This window comes from Sus scrofa, chromosome 3, assembly GCF_000003025.6.
Source record: "Sus scrofa isolate TJ Tabasco breed Duroc chromosome 3, Sscrofa11.1, whole genome shotgun sequence".
Lineage (NCBI taxonomy): Eukaryota > Metazoa > Chordata > Mammalia > Artiodactyla > Suidae > Sus > Sus scrofa.
Genome location: NC_010445.4, coordinates 107541213 through 107559001, shown reverse-complemented (window position 1 = coordinate 107559001; position 17789 = coordinate 107541213). Strand labels below are relative to the sequence as shown.

The 17789-nt window shown below is 42.7% G+C and overlaps 1 protein-coding gene across 3 annotated transcripts in view; it reads right to left on the bottom strand.

Annotated features, from left to right (window-relative positions):
* Positions 1-16957, bottom strand: part of MEMO1 (mediator of cell motility 1) — a 115151-nt gene extending 98194 nt beyond the window's left edge. Inside the window, exons 1-2 of one of the 3 annotated variants that reach the window (XM_005655247.3) lie at positions 16839-16957; positions 16077-16154 (exon numbers count right to left, since the gene is read on the bottom strand). In XM_005655247.3, the coding sequence (XP_005655304.1) occupies positions 16077-16137 (61 nt within the window). In that variant the 5' untranslated portion in view covers positions 16138-16154; positions 16839-16957. 3 annotated transcript variants of the gene reach the window in all.

Sequence of the window (17789 nt, the reverse complement as noted above, 5' to 3'; positions counted from 1 at the left end):
AATGTCCATCAACAGAGGAGTGGATCCAGAAGATGTGGTACATATACACAATGGAATATTACTCAGCCATCAAAAAGAACGAAATACCAGCATTTTTAGCAACATGGATGGACCTAGAAACTATCATGCTAAGTGAAGTCAGCCATACAATGAGACACCAACATCAAATGCTTTCACTGACATGTGGAATCTGAAAAAAGGACTGACGGAACTTCTTTGCAGAACAGATGCTGACTCACAGACATCGAAAAACTTATGGTCTCCGGAGGAGACAGTTTGGGGGGTGGGTGGATATGCTTGGGCTGTGGGATGGAAATCCTGTGAAATCAGATTGTTATGATCATTATACAAATACAGATGTGATAAATTCATTTGAGTAATGAAAAAAATTAAAAAATAAAAAATAAATAAATGTTTTAGGTACAAAAAGAAAAGTATAAAACAAAAGGAAGTATGAGAGACTGGCATTTATTACTTTTCAGCTTCCAGTCGCTGAAAAGGGGAAGAATGACATATCCATACATCTTTACACATGAATAAAGAAACACTGGATAAAGTGACTCCTAAAAAAAAAAAAAAAAAAAAAAAAAAAAAAAAAAAAAAAAAGATACTGGGCACTCAAACTGATAAAGACAACTACCTATAAGGGAATGGGAATATAGAATACACAGAAGGGTACAGGAATGAGACATCTCAATGAATTAGCTCTTAATTTTTAACAGACATATAAACAAACATAAAAAATGTGTTCAAAACATACAAATGTATTCAATTTTTCAATTTAACATTTAATTTAATTTAAAAGAAAATAATCCTAAATCAACATTAAGCCATAACTCAAACGCATTTTCAATTTCTAGGTTGCTCTGATCTTGGAAAAACAAAAAATATACCATTCTTTTCAGCTCTGAAACAAAACAGTATTGCTAGCAACTAAATACTTAATGCCAGAAGAATAAGCACTAGTCAATCTATTTCTAGAACACAACAAGGAAATGTGTTTTTTTTAACCTATAAATAACATCAATCATCTTAATAAAATAGTAATAAAATAATAATTAAGGAAATATTCAGAGAAACCATGAAATCAGCAGTTATTTTAAATTTTTTTTTTTTTTGTCTTTTTGTCTTTTTGCCGTTTCTTGGGCAGCTCCTGCGGCACATGGAAGTTCCCAGGCTAGTGGTCGAATCAGAGCTGTAGCCACTAGCCTACGCCAGAGGCATAGCAAGGTGGGATCCGAGCAGCATCTGCGACCCACACCACAGCTCACGGCAACGCCAGATCCTTAACCCACTGAGCAAGGCCAGGGATCGAACCTGCAACCTCATGGTTCTTAGTCAGATTCATTAACCACTGAGCCATGAAGGGAACTCCTATTTTAACTCTTTTATACTTAAAAGATGTCACTGACGGAATTAAAAGCAAAATTACATACTGGCATGAGAAAAAAAAAAATCAGTGAATTTAAAGACAAAGCAAAAGGAATTATCCAGAAGAAAGTAGAGGGAAAAAATAATTCTCAGTGACATGTGGGACAATGTTAAGCTATCCAGCTTTTATTTGGAGTCTAGAAAAGGAAGTGAAAAAGAAAACTATCTCAGGTGACAATGATGACTGTTTTTCCAAATTTGCTCCAAACTGCGACCCATGGATCCAAGAAATTTGACAAATCCCAAACAAGATTAAATTCAAAGAAAATTTTCAAAGGTACATGATAATAAAATAGCAGGAAAATTATAAATTTTTTTTTAAACCTTAAAAGCAACCAGAGGGCGAAAAGAAATGCCCTTGACTCAAAGGAAAAAAATATTTTTTAAAATCCTCAGAAGCTGTAGAAGCTAAAATACAAGAGAATATTTATAAAATACTAAGTAATGTCAATATACCCACCAAATTCAATACCTACTAAACTACCTTTCAAAAATAGGTAAAAAAGCTACAGAAATCAAAACAGTATGGTAGTGACAGGATAGACAGATACATAGACCAACATAATAGGACTGAGAGTCTAGAAATAAACCCAAATATACATGGCCTACTGATTTGAACATTCAATAAGAATAGCCTCTGCAACAAATGGTGCCAAGATAATTAAATACCCACATGCAAAAGAACAAAGTTGACCCCAACCCACTCCATATACAAAATTTAACTCAAAATGGTACAACAACCTAAACGTAAAAGCTAAAACTCTCAGAAGAAAATACAGAGGCAAATCTTCATAATTTTGGATTTGCCAATGATTTCTTAGATATAACACCAAAGCATGAGTAACAAAAGAAAAAACAGACAATATCAAATTTCCTTAAAATCAGAAAATGTGCATGAAAGAATACTGTCAAGAAAATAAAAAGACAATCTCTAAGATGGGAGAAAATACTTGCATATCAAATATCTGATAAAAGACTTCTCTTCAGACTATATAAAGAACACTTACAACTCAGTAAGAAAAAAGCAAACAGGAGTTCCTGTCATGGCGCAGTGGTTAATGAATCTGACTAGGAACCATGAGGTTGCGGGTTCGTTCCCTGCCCTCGCTCAGTGGGTTAAGGATCTGGTGTTGCCATGAGCTGTGGTGTAGGTCACAGACACGGCTCGAATCCCGTGCTGCTGTGGCTCTGGCGTAGGCTAGCAGCTACAGCTCCGATTAGACTTCCTAGCCTGGGAACCTCCATATGCTGCAGGGGCAGCTCAAGAAAAACGCAAAAAAAAAAGAAAGAAAAAAGCAAACAACCCAATTCAAAAATAGGCAAAGGGAGTTCCCATTGTGGTACAGTGGAAACGAATCTGACTAGGAACCATGAGGTTGCAGGTTTGATCCCTGGCCTCACTCAGTGGATTAAGGATCCAATCCAGCGTTGCCATGAGCTGTGGTATAGGTCTCAGACACGACTGGGATCCCACGTTGCTATGGCTCTGGCATAGGCCAGCAGCTACAGCTCCCATTAGACCCCTAACCTGGGAACCTCTACATGCCACAGGTGTGGCCCTAAAAGGACAAAAGACAGGGGAAAAAAAAAAAAAAAACAGGCAAAGAACCTGAATAGACATTTCTCCAAAGATGACAGAAGTAGCCAATAAGCACATGAAAAGGCATTAAACATAATTAGTCATTAGAGAAATAGAATATCAACAGTGTAACTATAAAAACCCATACTCAGAGTTCCCACTGTGGTACAGCAGGTTATTATCCATTTTGTCTCTGTAGAGGGGCTGGTTTGAACCCTCATCTGTCCCAGTGGGTTAAAGATCCAGTGTTGCTCCAGCTGTAATGTAGGTCTCAGATCTGGCTCAGATTCGATCCCTGGCCTGGGAACTTTTGTTTGCCCCAGGTGCTGTCATTCAAGAAAGAAAGAAGGGAAGGAGAGGGGAGGGGGTGGGGGAGGGAGGGAGGGAGGATAGTGGTTGCCAAGACTGGGGTGGGAGTCGGGGGGAGGGAGTCCGTGGTGAGTTAAGTGTTTAATGGGTACAGACTTTCCAGTCAGGAAAAATAAAAACATTCTAGAGATGGATGCTGGGGATGGCTGTAAATAATACAAATGTACTTATGTCAGAGAAGTATGCACTTAGAAATTGGTAAAATGGTGTATCTGCTATATATATTTTTACCACAATTTTTTTAAGTGTCTTTGTATACCTGGGACCTTGACACACAGTTTATGCCAACAATATGACTTATGGTGAATCCCTGTTTTTGGACTCCTGTACCCTGTTCCAGGTTGTACCAGTGTGACATCTGAGGAAAAAGGAGGGCTGGAGACTGAGTAGCTAAAGTCAGTCACAAGGGTGCTCTGTACCTAAATGATCGAATACCAATAAAAACCCTGGGTACCAAGGCCTAGGTGAGCTTCCCTGGTTGGCAATACTTCACACTTGTCACACATCACAGATGGGAGAATTAAGTGCCATTCAAACAATTCCACTGAGGACAACTAGACACTCACACCTGGCTTCTCTTGGACTCCAATGTACACAGCTTTTTCTCATTTTATTCTTTATCTGTAATAAACCCTATCTGTAAGTATGACAGCTTTTCTGAGTGCTGAGCCTTCTTACAAATCATCAAGTGTGAAGGTAGTCCTAGCGGCCCTAACATATATGGAAAAGAGCATACTATGTAAATATTAATCATGAGACTGTTGTATTGGCTTTATTAAAAACAAGAACACTTCAGAGCAAGAACCATTACCAGATAGATACAATGAGGAACATACAGAGTGATAGTCAATTCATCAAGAAAATGTAATTCCAGGAGTTCCCACTGCAGCACAGTGGGTTAAGAATCCAACTGCAGTGGCTCAGGTCACTGCAGAGGTGCGGTTCAATCCCCAGCCCAGTGCAGTAGGGTAAAAGATCCAGCATTGCCACAGCTGTGGCTCGGATTCGATCCCTGGCCAAGATTTCTGTATGCTGGAGTTCCCTTCGTGGCGCAGTGGTTAACGAATCCGACTAGGAACCATGAGGTTGTGGGTTCAATCCCCGGCCATGCTTAGTGGGTTAAGGATCCAACGCTGCCATGAGCTGTGGTGTAGGTCGCAGATGCGGCTCGGATCTGGCGTTGCTATGGCTCTGGCGTAGGCTGGTGGCTACAGCTCCGATTAGACCCTTAGCCTGGGAACCTCCATATGCCAAGGGAGCGGCCCTAGAAAAGGCAAAAAGACAAAAAAAAAAGATTTCTGTATGTTGCGGGTGCAGGGAAAACAAGTGAGGAAGGGAGGGAAGAAAGAAAGTAAAAGAGAGAGAGAGAAAGAGAGAAAAGAAGGAAGGAAGAAAGGGGAAGGAAATGGAAGGAAATTTCAGAGTTCCGGTTTTGGCACAGTGGAAACAAATCCAACTAGTATCCATGAGGATGCAGGTTTGATCCCTGGCCTCGCTCAGCGGGTTAAGGATTCAGCGTTGCCATGAGCTGTGGTATAGGTCTCAGACGCAGCTTGGATCCCGCATTGCTGTGGCTGTGGCGTAGGCCGGCGGCTACAGCTCCAATTAGACCCCCAGCCTGGGAACCTCCATATGCTGCCGGTGCGACCCTAAAAAGACAAAAAGACCAAAAAAAAAAAAAAAAAGAAAGAAAGAAAAGAAATTTCAACACAGCTCTCAGAAATTGATGGGAGGGAAGGAAAAAATCAATCAATAGGAATGTAGAAGGTTTAAATACAATAACTCTACACTTAATTAACATTTAGAACATTCTACTCCACGACTGCAGAATATATACATTATTTTCAAACAAACACAGAACATTCACCAAGACAGACTATGTAATGAGCCATAAAACAAGTCTATTGTTAGTTGTCTGGGCCCAAGGGAGAAAAACAGATGCAACATTTCCTAAACTTATTTGACCATAAACCCTTTCTGCAAAGACATCTTCGGGGACCACTGCTTCTCAGAACACTTTGGGAAAAGCTATCCCATTCTAATATCTCTTCCTATTTCTCCTCTTAATCGTGACCAACAAAATAAGGGAAACAATAAACACATCCTTTCCTTAATTACCAAGCCAGGATAAGTCAATGTCCTAAAGTATATGCAAAAGTTCTAACGGAAGAATCAGTCTGACAGAATGGCTGGAACAGAATAAGGTAAAGGACAAGGTACATGAAATCTAAAAGTGAGCAGCAAAGCATGTAAAACGTTCTAAGCCGGAGTTCCCAGCGTGGCTCAGTGGTTAACGAATTCAACTAGGAACCATGAGGTTGCAGGTTCGATCCCTGGCCTCACTCAGTGGGTTAAGGATCTGACCCGTTGCCGTGATCTGTGGTGTAGGTCGAAGACTCGGCTCCAATCTGGCGTTGCAGAAGCTGTGGAGAAGGCTGGTTGCTATAGCTCTGATTAGACCCCTAGCCTGGGAACCTCCATATGCTGCAGGAATGGCCCACATGCTGCAGGAGTGGCCCTAGAAAAGACAAAAAGACAAAAAATAAAATAAAATAAAAAATAAAACGTTCTACGCCTTGGCAAGAATTTTAAATGTGATTTTAAGTATGATAGGATTTTAAGATTGGAATATTATCTCATTTGCATTTTTATAAGATCTCTCAGGCTGCTGTATAAAGGTCAGAATGGAAACTAGGCAACCAGTTAGGAAGCTATGGCAGCAGCATAAAAGATCGCTAAGACCGAGTGGCGTAGACCAGACTTAAACGTGTTTATTAAAGAAAAAACAGAGAAAAATCTGTATAAACTGTGTTAAGATGTCTTAAAGCATTTTCTCTACTGGGGTCCCAGGACATATCATTCTCCTCCTCATGAGATGCTTAATCTATCTTCCTTACATATCCTCCTCCCTCACCTCCTCAACCTCTTCAAGAAGGAAATACTCTAAGGCTCAGTCAGGAACCTCTTTTTTCTGGCTACCCTAATTCTTACAGTGATTTCACCTAGATAACTCAGTTTAAATATTATCTATACAATGATAATTCCAATATTGGATAATTTATATCTCCACCCTAAATGTCTCCCTTAAACTCCAGATTCGTGTAACCACTTAACTATATAATAAACATCTCAAGCTTAACAAACCAAAATTGAGCTCCTAACCTTCCCCTTCCAAACCTGTTCCTCTTAATTCTTCACTGTCTCTCAGATAATAGCAACTTCATTATTACAACTGCTCAGGAATATATTTTAAGAAATATCCATGACTCTTCTCTTTCTCTTAGATCCCACTGCAAGTATGTCAGCAAATCCTTTCAAATCTACCTTCAAAATATATCCAGTCATCAACCACTTCTTACCCTTCACAGCTATTACTTAATCTGAGCCATCATCATCTTTCACTTAGATGGCTGTTTTCATCTTAAGTGGTCTCCTTAGTTCTGCCCTTCCCACTGCCTTCACCACTGTAGTATACTTTGAACATGGTAGTCAAGTGATTCTAGTATGTCTAAATTAAATTAGATCATGTCACCAACTGCTCAAAACTTTCCAATGGCTATCTCATTCAAGTAAAAGTCCTTATGATAGTCTTCTAGACCTACTATCATCTGACCACAACACCTTTGTGTGTCTGCTCCAGCTATTTTTAACCTCCTATCAGACTACTCTGCCCCAGGTCATTTCATTCCAGTTACAATACCCTCCTTGGATTCCTCAAAAATCCAGGCCTGCTCTAGCCACAGGACCTCTGAACTTGCTATACCCTAAAATTATCTTGAATGCAAGGCTTGTTCTTTTACCTACCTCAAGTCTTCACTCAAATGTTCAGTTCAGTAAAGTCTACCAGGTCCTTTCTATTTAAAACTGCAAACTTTTCTGGAGTTCCCATTGTGGCTCACTGGGTTACAAATCCAACTAGTATCCACAAGGATTCAGGTTTGATCCCTGGCCTTGCTCGGTGGGTTAAGGATCCAGAGTTGTCATGAGCTGCGGCATAGGTCATAGATGTAACTCAGACTCGACATTGCTGTTATGGCTGTCGTATAGGCCAGAAGCTACAGCTCCAATTCAACCCCTAGCCTGAGAACTTCCATATGCTGCACATGTGGCCTTAAAAAGCAAGCAAGCAAGCAAGCAAGCAAGCAAACAAGAAAGAAAGAGAGGGAAAAATTGCAAATTTTCCTCCCATTCTTTAACATTCCTTATGGGCCAGCTCTGCCTTATTTGCTTTCTAACACTACATAGCACTTTCCTCTATCTAACATGCTACATATGTTTCACTTAACTTATTTATTGTCTATCTCCCCCAACCAGAATATAAACTACAGGTATTCCTCTCTGTTTCATCTCCTGCTATGCACCTAGTCCCTAAATCAGTACCTTTTACACAGAACTGAGTTCGTCCAACACTGAATCAATGAATGTTAAATAAAGCCTCTGTAGTAGTGCCAAGTTTTGTTAGGCCCAATTCAAATCCTAGGACTAGACTAATTAAAATATACCAATTCCGGAGTTCCCATCATGGCACAGTGGCTAACAAATCCAACTAGGAACCATGAGGTTGCGGGTTCCATCCCTGGCCTTGCTCGGTGGGTTGGGGATCCAGCGTTGTTGTGAGCTGAGGTGTAGGTTGCAGACGCAGCTTGGATCCTGTGATGCTGTGGCTGTGGTGTAGGCCGGTGGCTACAGCTCTGATTAGACCCCTAGCCTGGGAACCTCCATATGCCGTGGGAGCGGCCCTAGAAAAGCCAAAAAGACAAAAAAATGGATAAATAAATAAAATATACCAATACCTTTGTCAGTATTTTACTCTATGAATAATATTCAATATTCATAAATATTTGTTATATTTTTATTACTTTATATTTATCTGACAATTATAGAGACAGTGATTCCAAACAGTTCAACTTTTACTTACTCTGGCATCCCTATATAAAATACTAAGCTTCAGATAGAAGTCCTAGGTTCAAATTCCAGCTCAACCATTTACTAGTCAGGCAATTTAGTTCCTTCAAGTCTTAGTTTCTCATCAATGAAACAGCAAGGTGAGGATGGATTGAAAACCAGCCTGCCTTACCTATCCTATACCTAATTATAAGATTATTTTGAAAATCAAAAATGTATGAGAAACTGCTTTATAAACCTTAAATGATACGTAAGTGTGAATTAAATGTCTATACTGTAGTTTGGAAAAACCTGAATCGAACAGAAAAGTTCAGTGTTTGGGGCAGCAAATCTCCTCATACCTCCCTGCCTTTCCATTAAACTCTAGTTTTGGAGTCAAACTGGCTCTTCCACTCACTTGCTACACCTTAAACAAGTTACTCAACCTCTCTGAATCATTGTTTCCATATCCATAAAAGGAGGTAATACCAACCTTGTATTGGCATTGGCCTTTTGAAGATTGGAGGTTACATACACAAACATGTAATACAAGTATGGAATACTCTTAACAAATGACTTTTTGAGAAGTGGGGGGAGCACTGCACCCATACTAAGTTCCTGGGCCAGGGATGGAACCCACCCCACAGCAGGAACACAAGCCACAGCAGTGACAATGCCAATTCCTTAAGTGATAGGCCACCAGGGAGTTCCACAAATGACAAATGGTCAAAAACTCAGAAGTAGATAACATAAACTACACTCTGCAGGTAGAGAAGAAGATTACTGACTTGGAAATGACACGTGAAAGGATAGGAAGGAAAGTGAAAAAGAGGTAATCGAGCAATAATCTCAACAGTTTACCTATTAAGTTTGTTCTTTCCTTCTTGCCTTTCTCCAAGATTTTTTAAAAAAGGATGAGATGCAAAGAAAAATCATCACACAGGAGTTCCTGTCATTGCACAGCGGAAAAACACATCCAACTAGGAACCATGAGGTTGCGGGTTCAATCCCTGACCTCGCTCACTAGGTTAAGGATCCCACATTGCCATGAGCTGTGGTGTGGGTCACAGATGCGACTCAGATCGGGAATCGCTGTGGCTGTGGCACAGGCCAGCTGCTGTAGCTCCAATTAGACCCCTAGCCTGGGAACCTCCACATGCTGCGAATGCGGTCCTAAAAAGCAAAAAAAAAAAAAAAAAAAAAAAAAAGTCATACAAAACACCATATTTAGTTACCTAAAAAAGTCTGTTTCAAAACTAAATATTATATAGTCCTTTCTCTTCCAAAGGAGACTATTTTTATTAGTCAAGTTTTTTGTTTGTTTTTTGTCTTTTTAGGGCCACACCTCAGGCATATGGAGGTTCCCAGACTAGGGATCGAATCAGAGCTATAGCCGCTGGCCTACGCCAGAGCCACAGCAACACTGAATCCAAGAGGCATCTGTGACCCACACCACAGCTCATGGCAATGCCAGATCTTTAACCCACTGAGCGAGGCCAGGGATTGAACCCGCAACCTCATGGTTCCTAGTTGGATTCGTTTCCGCTGTGCCATAATGGGAACTCCTATTAGTCAGTTTTTAAATTTCTCAAATACCAAGATATATTTTGACACTCTAGAACTGAAAAGTACATGCCAAAAAAAAGTTGTGGTTTTTCCAACTATAGAACCCTAATATAATTTTATTACGCATATTTAGAAACATGACAGAATTAAAACTTAAAAAGTAAAATTGCTATTAACATAGATATCATAAAACTATTTCAAGAATGCCTTAAGAAATTAGTTTTTTTATATTTACTCAATGCTGTGATACTAGTAATCATAAGATGTAATGTCAATATAACAACCACTTTCTAAGGAAGGAAAAGTCCTCCCACATTAAATATACACTTAAGATATAAAATATACCAATTTCAGAAAACATTAAAATGTAATACATCCCTCTGGAATTCTGAAAATGTTCTATCTCTTGGGAGAAAAGATACCATTTTTTTAACTTCATGCCATTAAGAACTGTGATTCGCTAAGACGTCAAGATCCTGAAAAGGCTGCAGAAGATATCTAGAATACATATATCTAAAAAGACTATATCCAGAATATATAAAGAACTACAAATCAGTATGAAAAAAACATAAATACTCTAGTAGAAAAAGAGCAAAAAACTTAACAGACACTTCACAAAAGCAGAAGTCGAAACAGCCAATAAACCCCTAATACGAAAAGGTGCTCAACTTCATTAGTTAGCAGAGAAATAAAATCAAAACAACACAGTACCACCACACACCCTCCAAGAATAACTAAAAATAAAAGACTGACAATACCAAGTGCCAACAAAGATGTAAAACAACTGGAATTCTTTCATATAACTGGTGGGAGTGTAAATTTGTATAAGCACTTGGCAAAACTTTAGCAAAATCACCTGAAACTAAATATACCATAGCCATAAGCATGACCTAATAATTCCACTTAAAATATATACCCCCAAAAAATGTACATATATGTTCATTAGGAAAAAGATTAAAAAAATGTTCAAAGCAGCAAAACTGTAAGTAACCCAAATGTCCACCAAAAGAAGGGATAAACTGTTGTTTATTAACAGAATAAAACAAGACAAAACAAATCGCAATACAACATGGATTAATCTCATAAATGTAATGTTGAGCAGAAGCTCAAACAAGTTATACTATTTGCTTCCACATATACAGAGTTCAAAAACAGATAAAATTGTTCTACAGTTTTAGGAAACAAGGAACACAGTGGGAGGAGTTGGGAATACCAGTAAGGACATTTATTGAGCTGGGTGATGACTACATTGATATTATTTTGTAAAAATTCATCTAGCTGTATACTTTTATATGTATATTTATGTCTTACTTCTTTAAAAATCTTATATTAGGTGTTCCCACTGTGGCACAATAGGATTGGCTGTGTCTCTGCAGGGCCAGGACACAGGTTCAATCCCCAGTCCTGCACAGTAGGTTAAAGGATCCCTCATTGCCGCAGCTGTGGCACAGGTCGCAACTGCAGCTTGGATCTGATCCCTGGCCCAGGAACTTCCATATGCCATGGGGCAGCCAAAAGGAAAAAAAAAAAAAAAAAAAAAAAAACTTACATTAAATAAGGACCTCAACTAGGTCTGTTTCCTAGCCCCCCCCGCCAGATTCTTCACCTATACTATGCTCAGAGACTTAACTAGCAATGGTCCTGAATTATCCCCAATGCTCTTAGAGATTTAAAAATTAATAACTCTGTCCAAGTCTACTATATGGCAAACACTTTAACATTCGCTTATTCAGATACTTACTGAATATCCACCATGAAAGTTCTCTGTGCTGAGAACTTCTGATACAAAAAGAAATGAGTAAGACATGGACCCTGGCTTCTAAGAATTCATAATCTTACAGAAGACCACATATACAGATAACAGGATATTATGGGAACAAAGAAGAATATCAAAAAACAGCCAGGGTTAGGCTTCCTGGAGGTTTTAACACCTGAGTTCTTAAAAGATGAGAAGGAGGTACCCTGGCAAAGTGCATTCCAACACAGGAAACAGCTTGAATAAAAACACAGTGATAAGAAACAGCACAGTGTATTTAAAGAAACAATGAACAGCTGCTAGACGTTGCTTAAGGATAGTAAAAGCAAGAAGTGGGATGGTGTTGGGGGAAATGGCCAAAGAGACAGAAAGATGCCAAGTCATGAAGGGACTTAGACCTTACACAACAGGCAAGATGGGTGAGGTTTATGCAAAGAAATTATGTGGTCAGACAGATTATTTAGGCAGCAATGCAGACGATGGACTTAAGGGGGATAAGGCTGGCAGAAAGGCAGTTAGGAGGCATTTATAACTAACTGCCCAGATGGAAGATGATAAGGGCCTGAAATAATGAAATGAAAGATATTACAAGTCCAGAAAAAAATAGAGTAGAAACACATTATGCTGCTGGTCTAGAGTCACGTTTTGAGAACCACAAACATACATTATGAATCGACAAATTTTTTCTATAAAGGGCCAAATAGTAAATAGGCTTCACAGGCCACACATCATCTCTATTGCACTTTTTGGGTTTTGTTTGTTTTTTAAACCCTTTAAAAATTAAAAACCGGAAATTCCCGTTGTGTCTCAGTGGGTTAAGAACCCAACACAGTGTCCCTGAGGACTCAGGTTAGATCCCTGGCCTCACTCGGTGGGTTAAGGATCTGACGCTGCTGCAAGCTTCGGTGTAGGTTACAGATGTGGCTTGGATCCGGCACTGCTGTGGCTGTGGCATAGACTGGCCTTTGCAGCTCCAATTCAACCCCTAAGCCAGTAACTTCCATATGCTGTGGGTACAGCCATGGAAAAATAAAAAATAAAAATAAAAAACCGGAGTTCCCGTCGTGGCGCAGTGGTTAACGAATCCGACTAGGAACCATGAGGTTGTGGGTTCGATCCCTGTCCTTGCTCAGTGGGTTAAGGATCCGGCGTTGCCGTGGGCTGTGGTATAGGTTGCAGACTCGGCTCGGATCCCACGTTGCTGTGGCTCTGGTGTAGGCCAGTGGCTACAGCTCCAATTAGACCCCTAGCCTGGGAACCTCCATATGCCGCGGGAGCGGCCCAAGAATAGCAAAAAGACAAAAAAAAAAAAAAAAAAATCTAAAAAAAAAAAAAAAACCATTCTTTGCTGGCAGAGTTTACCTAAATTAATTAATTAATTAAAGTTTAAAAAGACCTCAGGCTGGATTTAGGCTGCAGGCATAGTGTTTGCTGATCCCTGCTATATACCTGTAAATAAGCAAGGATTAACCTTCCTACAAGATTAATTTTCCTAAAATGCTACTCATATATTAGTCCCCTACTCAGAAATTTCTGCACTGGTCCTGACTGTCTACTGAATAAGTCAAATCTCTATGATGTACAGCATTCATAGGCATCCATACTCTAGCTCAAACCAGGCTCATGAACTACAACCCTGTGAGAACCCTCCATTCCTACTAAATTGACCTACTTACATTTACCTGCCTCTATCTTTGTGTGTTCCCCAATGTAATTTGTCCCTTTCCAAGACCACTCAAATACCCTTCCTTCAAAGCATAATTCAAACCCTTTTAAGTGATTCCACCCTCCTCCAAACTCCTAAAAGCACTGCCTCAACTCATGTGAAATTTATTTGCTGTCTTGAATTATTATTTACTTCAAACAAACTTCTTTGAGAGGAAGGAATACTTGATACCTCTATCAAGGGATCTAGCATATAACAAGGAAAAAATAAAAATGAAGATGTGTGTGTATATACATAACATATATGTATACATACACTTTTTTTCTGAACTAGCTATATAATCCGAAGCAAATGTAATTTCACACTTTTATTAGTAGCTGAACACTAATTCTTTGGACACAATCTGAATGCTGCAGGAACTACAGAATGACAATCAAAAACACATCTCTCTCTCTCTGCTATTACGTGTTTTTAGGACTAGGTTAAGGGGGGAATGAATCATCACACAAGTAGAAATTTTCCAGTGGTCAATGTTATCAGTCTAGATACACTGATACAATGATATCAATCTAGAAGTTACCTGACCAAGTCAAAATTTACTTACCTATATTTTTACTCATTTTTAAAATACAAAATAAGCTTTTATAACTAAATCGCTTTAAATTCACCCTTTAAATTCACTCAAGTTAAAAGTCACACATATAAACACAACACACACACAAGCCACAATCTGATTTTTTTTTTTTTAAAACACTAAGGTTCTCTATGACAATCCACATTACCAAAATAGCATTAATGATTTCATTCAGAGTTTGGGGACTAATATACTTTAATAAAATTTTAAGAAAGCTGCACATTTTAGTTCCCTATTAATAGTTTTAATCACAGAATGTTTTGAGATGGATTAAAGGATTCTTCTTAGACTTGAGAAGATTAGTGAAGAAGACTTTTCAAGTCCAGAAGTGTGAACTATGCCTTATTTTACTAGACAAAGAATGTTCAAGAACCTATAAAAATTCCTCCAGAATCATTTGCCCACATTTCAATTCAAACCACAAAAAAGTTTAAAACACTTTTGAAAAGTACAGAAAACAAAAACAAATTAACCAAAGGATGGCCATGAAAGTGAAAACTGAGACTTTAACGCTTCAAAACACAATGCACAAAAAAAAGCTTAGTGATTTACAACCCTGAAAAGACTATTATTCATTGATAATTTTAATATTAATAATGCACTGATTGGAGGACAAACCCAGGAGCCACTGACTTCCATCACGCTTCAGCCACTCACTGGTTTGTACAGAGTCTTGGGAGCATCCCCATAAGCAGAAAAAGAAAAACTTAACTGACATTCTAAGGTTGTGAGAACTGATCAAATGTTTATGAAGTACTTTAGGACCATGAGGGAAGCCACTGTAACTATTAAAAGTCATCTGCTTAATGCACAACTATAGCTACCTGTTAAGCTTGCAAGTCTATATCATCATAATTCTTTGTATCTTCTTAACACAGCAAATATTCAGTGAGTCAGTAAAGTGTTTGTATTTAATGAGTTTAGCAACCTCAGAGAAATGAATTTTCCTCCAAATCTTTGTTTTCTCACAAAACATGTCACTATCCAACCCAGCTAACTGCAAAAGGAAGCATGATCCCATCCGCATTAAAGAACTGGGTCTAGTTATTGACAGGCCAACTGCAAATGACTGAAAACTCAGGAATCACAGTGCAACTTTGTCAACTTACCATAAATGTGACTCCTGAAAATAACCCCAGAAAACAGTCGTTCTAACAAGAGCTTTATTAAAGGGAAAGTCCCTACTCTCTCTTACATAAAGATCCCTAAAATGTTTTTGGACAGTGTCGACAGAAGACTATAAACTCTCTCAAAACCTGACCCAACGCGTTATTAGGTAGTGCCAGCACCTACTCGGTGTTGAGCGACTAGAGACTGGAGAGGCTGCTCAGGAAAAGTGCTGATGCCATCTCCAGCTGCCCCTTTCGTGAATGACAGTAACAATGAAAACACTGACAAAAGAGCTGGGAGGCCACCCCAAGCCTCTGCTTAGTAATACTTCTACCCTACCCCCAACAGACAGAGCTGCAAATCCCAGAAAAGGGCCTCTGCTCGCAGATCCCACATGCCAAGACCTTGCCTCTGGTCTGGCAACGCCAACGAGTACTACCCTTCGCTCTTCTCCAGCCGGCTGAGCACCTGAACGCTGAGGGGGAAATGCGGCCTCTCTTTTAAACTGCCAAGACCGCCTGGCCAGACACCGGCCGGCAGAAGCGGGCGTGCGCCCCGGGAGCCTGAGAACTCCCCGGTCGCGGGCAACGCTCGGAGCGCCGGCGGAGAGGAGAGGAAAGAAGAGGGGAGAAGAGGAAGGAGCGTCCCTCCCGCGGCCGGAGGGCGGAGGGTCGCTCGGCCCCGTGCAAACCGTCCTGCCGGGGGTGGCTGCGGCCCGCCGCCCGCTTCCCAAGAGCCGGGGGAGGCGATAAGTAGGCTCGGACCAGGAGCACATTCTTTCCTCGAGCCTGGTCCCGAGGGAGGGGGCAGGCTGCCCAGGCGGCAACTCTCCCCTCTCGCCCAACTCGGGGCAGAGCGTGAGGCCGGCCGACCCGGAGCTGCCCCGCGGGATGCCGCCCGGGTGGGGGAGGCGGCGAGGCCCGCCTCCGGCCCGCTCCCTCCCCACGCGGTCCGCGGCCGGCGGCCGTCCGCGCCCTGGTCCCTCCCGCTGCCGCGCGGGGCCGAGCCGCCGACCTCGGCCGGCCGGGCGCGGGGCCAGGCGGCAGCGGCGGCGGGCGGGCCGGCCGGCCTGGGGCCCTACCTGAGGCTGTGTACCAGCTCCCGGCGTGACTGGCTTCCCGGCAGACCACTCGGTTGGACATCTTGGTGCCTGTGCCGCCTATGGTGCACGAGGATGAATGAGGAGGCGGCGGCGGCGGCGGCGGCAGGAGCGGCTCCGCAAGGGGACGAGACACCGCGGGCCCAGCCCAGGAGGAGGCGGCAGCGGGGAGGGGATCAGCCCGGCCCAGGAGGAGGAGGAAGAGGAGGAGGCGGCGGCCGGGAGGAGGAGGAGATGGCAGCCGGGGCGGTGGCGGCGGCGGCAACAATCACCACAAACTCGGGCGACCGCCGGAAGATGAGGCCCGCGGCGGCTTTACCGAAGCCGGGAAAGCCCTGGCCCCGGCCCCCGGAGTCGCCGCTGCTCCCCAGCCGGGGCAGGTTCCGCCGAGCCGCCCCCACGGCCCCCTCCCCTCCGGGTCGGCCTCCCGGAGCCAACGCCGGTGACCCCACCCCCGTGACTCCGCGCCCGCCCCCTCCCCCCACCCCCGCGGGACTCCCCGCACCCACCCCTACCCCAGCGGGGCCCTCCTGCCCGCCCGGCCGCGGGCCCGCCGGCCCCGCCCCGCTCCTCCTCCGGCCGCGCGGCGAGGTTAACGACGTACACCGGACAGGCCAGACGGCATCTGGGGTCGGGCGGCCCCGCGAGGAGGCAGCGGCGGCTGCAGCTCCGCGCACACAAAAGCCCAGGGCCGGGGCCTGAACCGGGGAAGGCAGACCCGGAGAAGAGCCAACGCTTCCTTACTCGCCACTCTAACGAGTCCTGCCCACTGAGCATGCCCAGCAGCCGCGGCCAGGCCTGCCGAGGATTCTCAACGTGCACGCTCCGCTCTCCGGGGTTTAGTGGCAGCAGAGGCTGGGAGGGGGAGGGCGTGCGGAGCAGGACGCAGCCGCAGGGCAAGCCCCCTCCCCCAGCCAACTTCCTTAAACGAAGAGCACAGAGGACACGCAGAGGCAGCTCTCCACGCGGAAAGTCGCCCCGGTTTCCCCACCATAACAGGAGTCCTTAGTGGATACTTACCCCGCAAGGTTTCACTCCTTGGCATGCGTGTCTGCGGCCACGTTGGGAAGTGCATTTGTAGAAGCAGGAGCATGGTAGTGTGCCTGTGATCCTGCAAATACTAGTTTTTGCTTCAGAGAGCCACTTTTACCACCTAACCATGGCTTTGACACCGTAAACGGTTATCTTGTTTCAAGTTATATTTATGTAACTGCATGTCTCAACTCTGTAACGACTGCAGTGTGATATAACAGCCCTCAGTTATTCTCATCTCTAAAATAGGCATAACACTACTCAAGGTGCGTCCCCAGGATAAAAATCAATAAATGTAAAGGGTCTGATAGAGTAGTCATACAACAAACATTATTTCCAACCCCCCGTTATCTTTTTTGTTGTTTGTTTGTTTTTTTCTTTTGGTCTTTTCTATGGCCGCACACTCGGCGTATGGAGGTTCCCAGGCTAGGGGTCTATCTGGAGCTGTAGCCGACGGCCTACACCACAGCCACAGCAACGGAGGATCCCAGCCACATCTGCGACCTACATCACAACTCACAGCAACGCTGGATCCTTAACCCACTGAGCGAGGCCAGGGATTGAACCCACAACCTCATGGTTCCTAGTCGGATTCATTAACCACTGAGCCACGAGGGGAACTCCCTAACCTTCCATTGTCTTTTAAATCCCAATATTCCACCT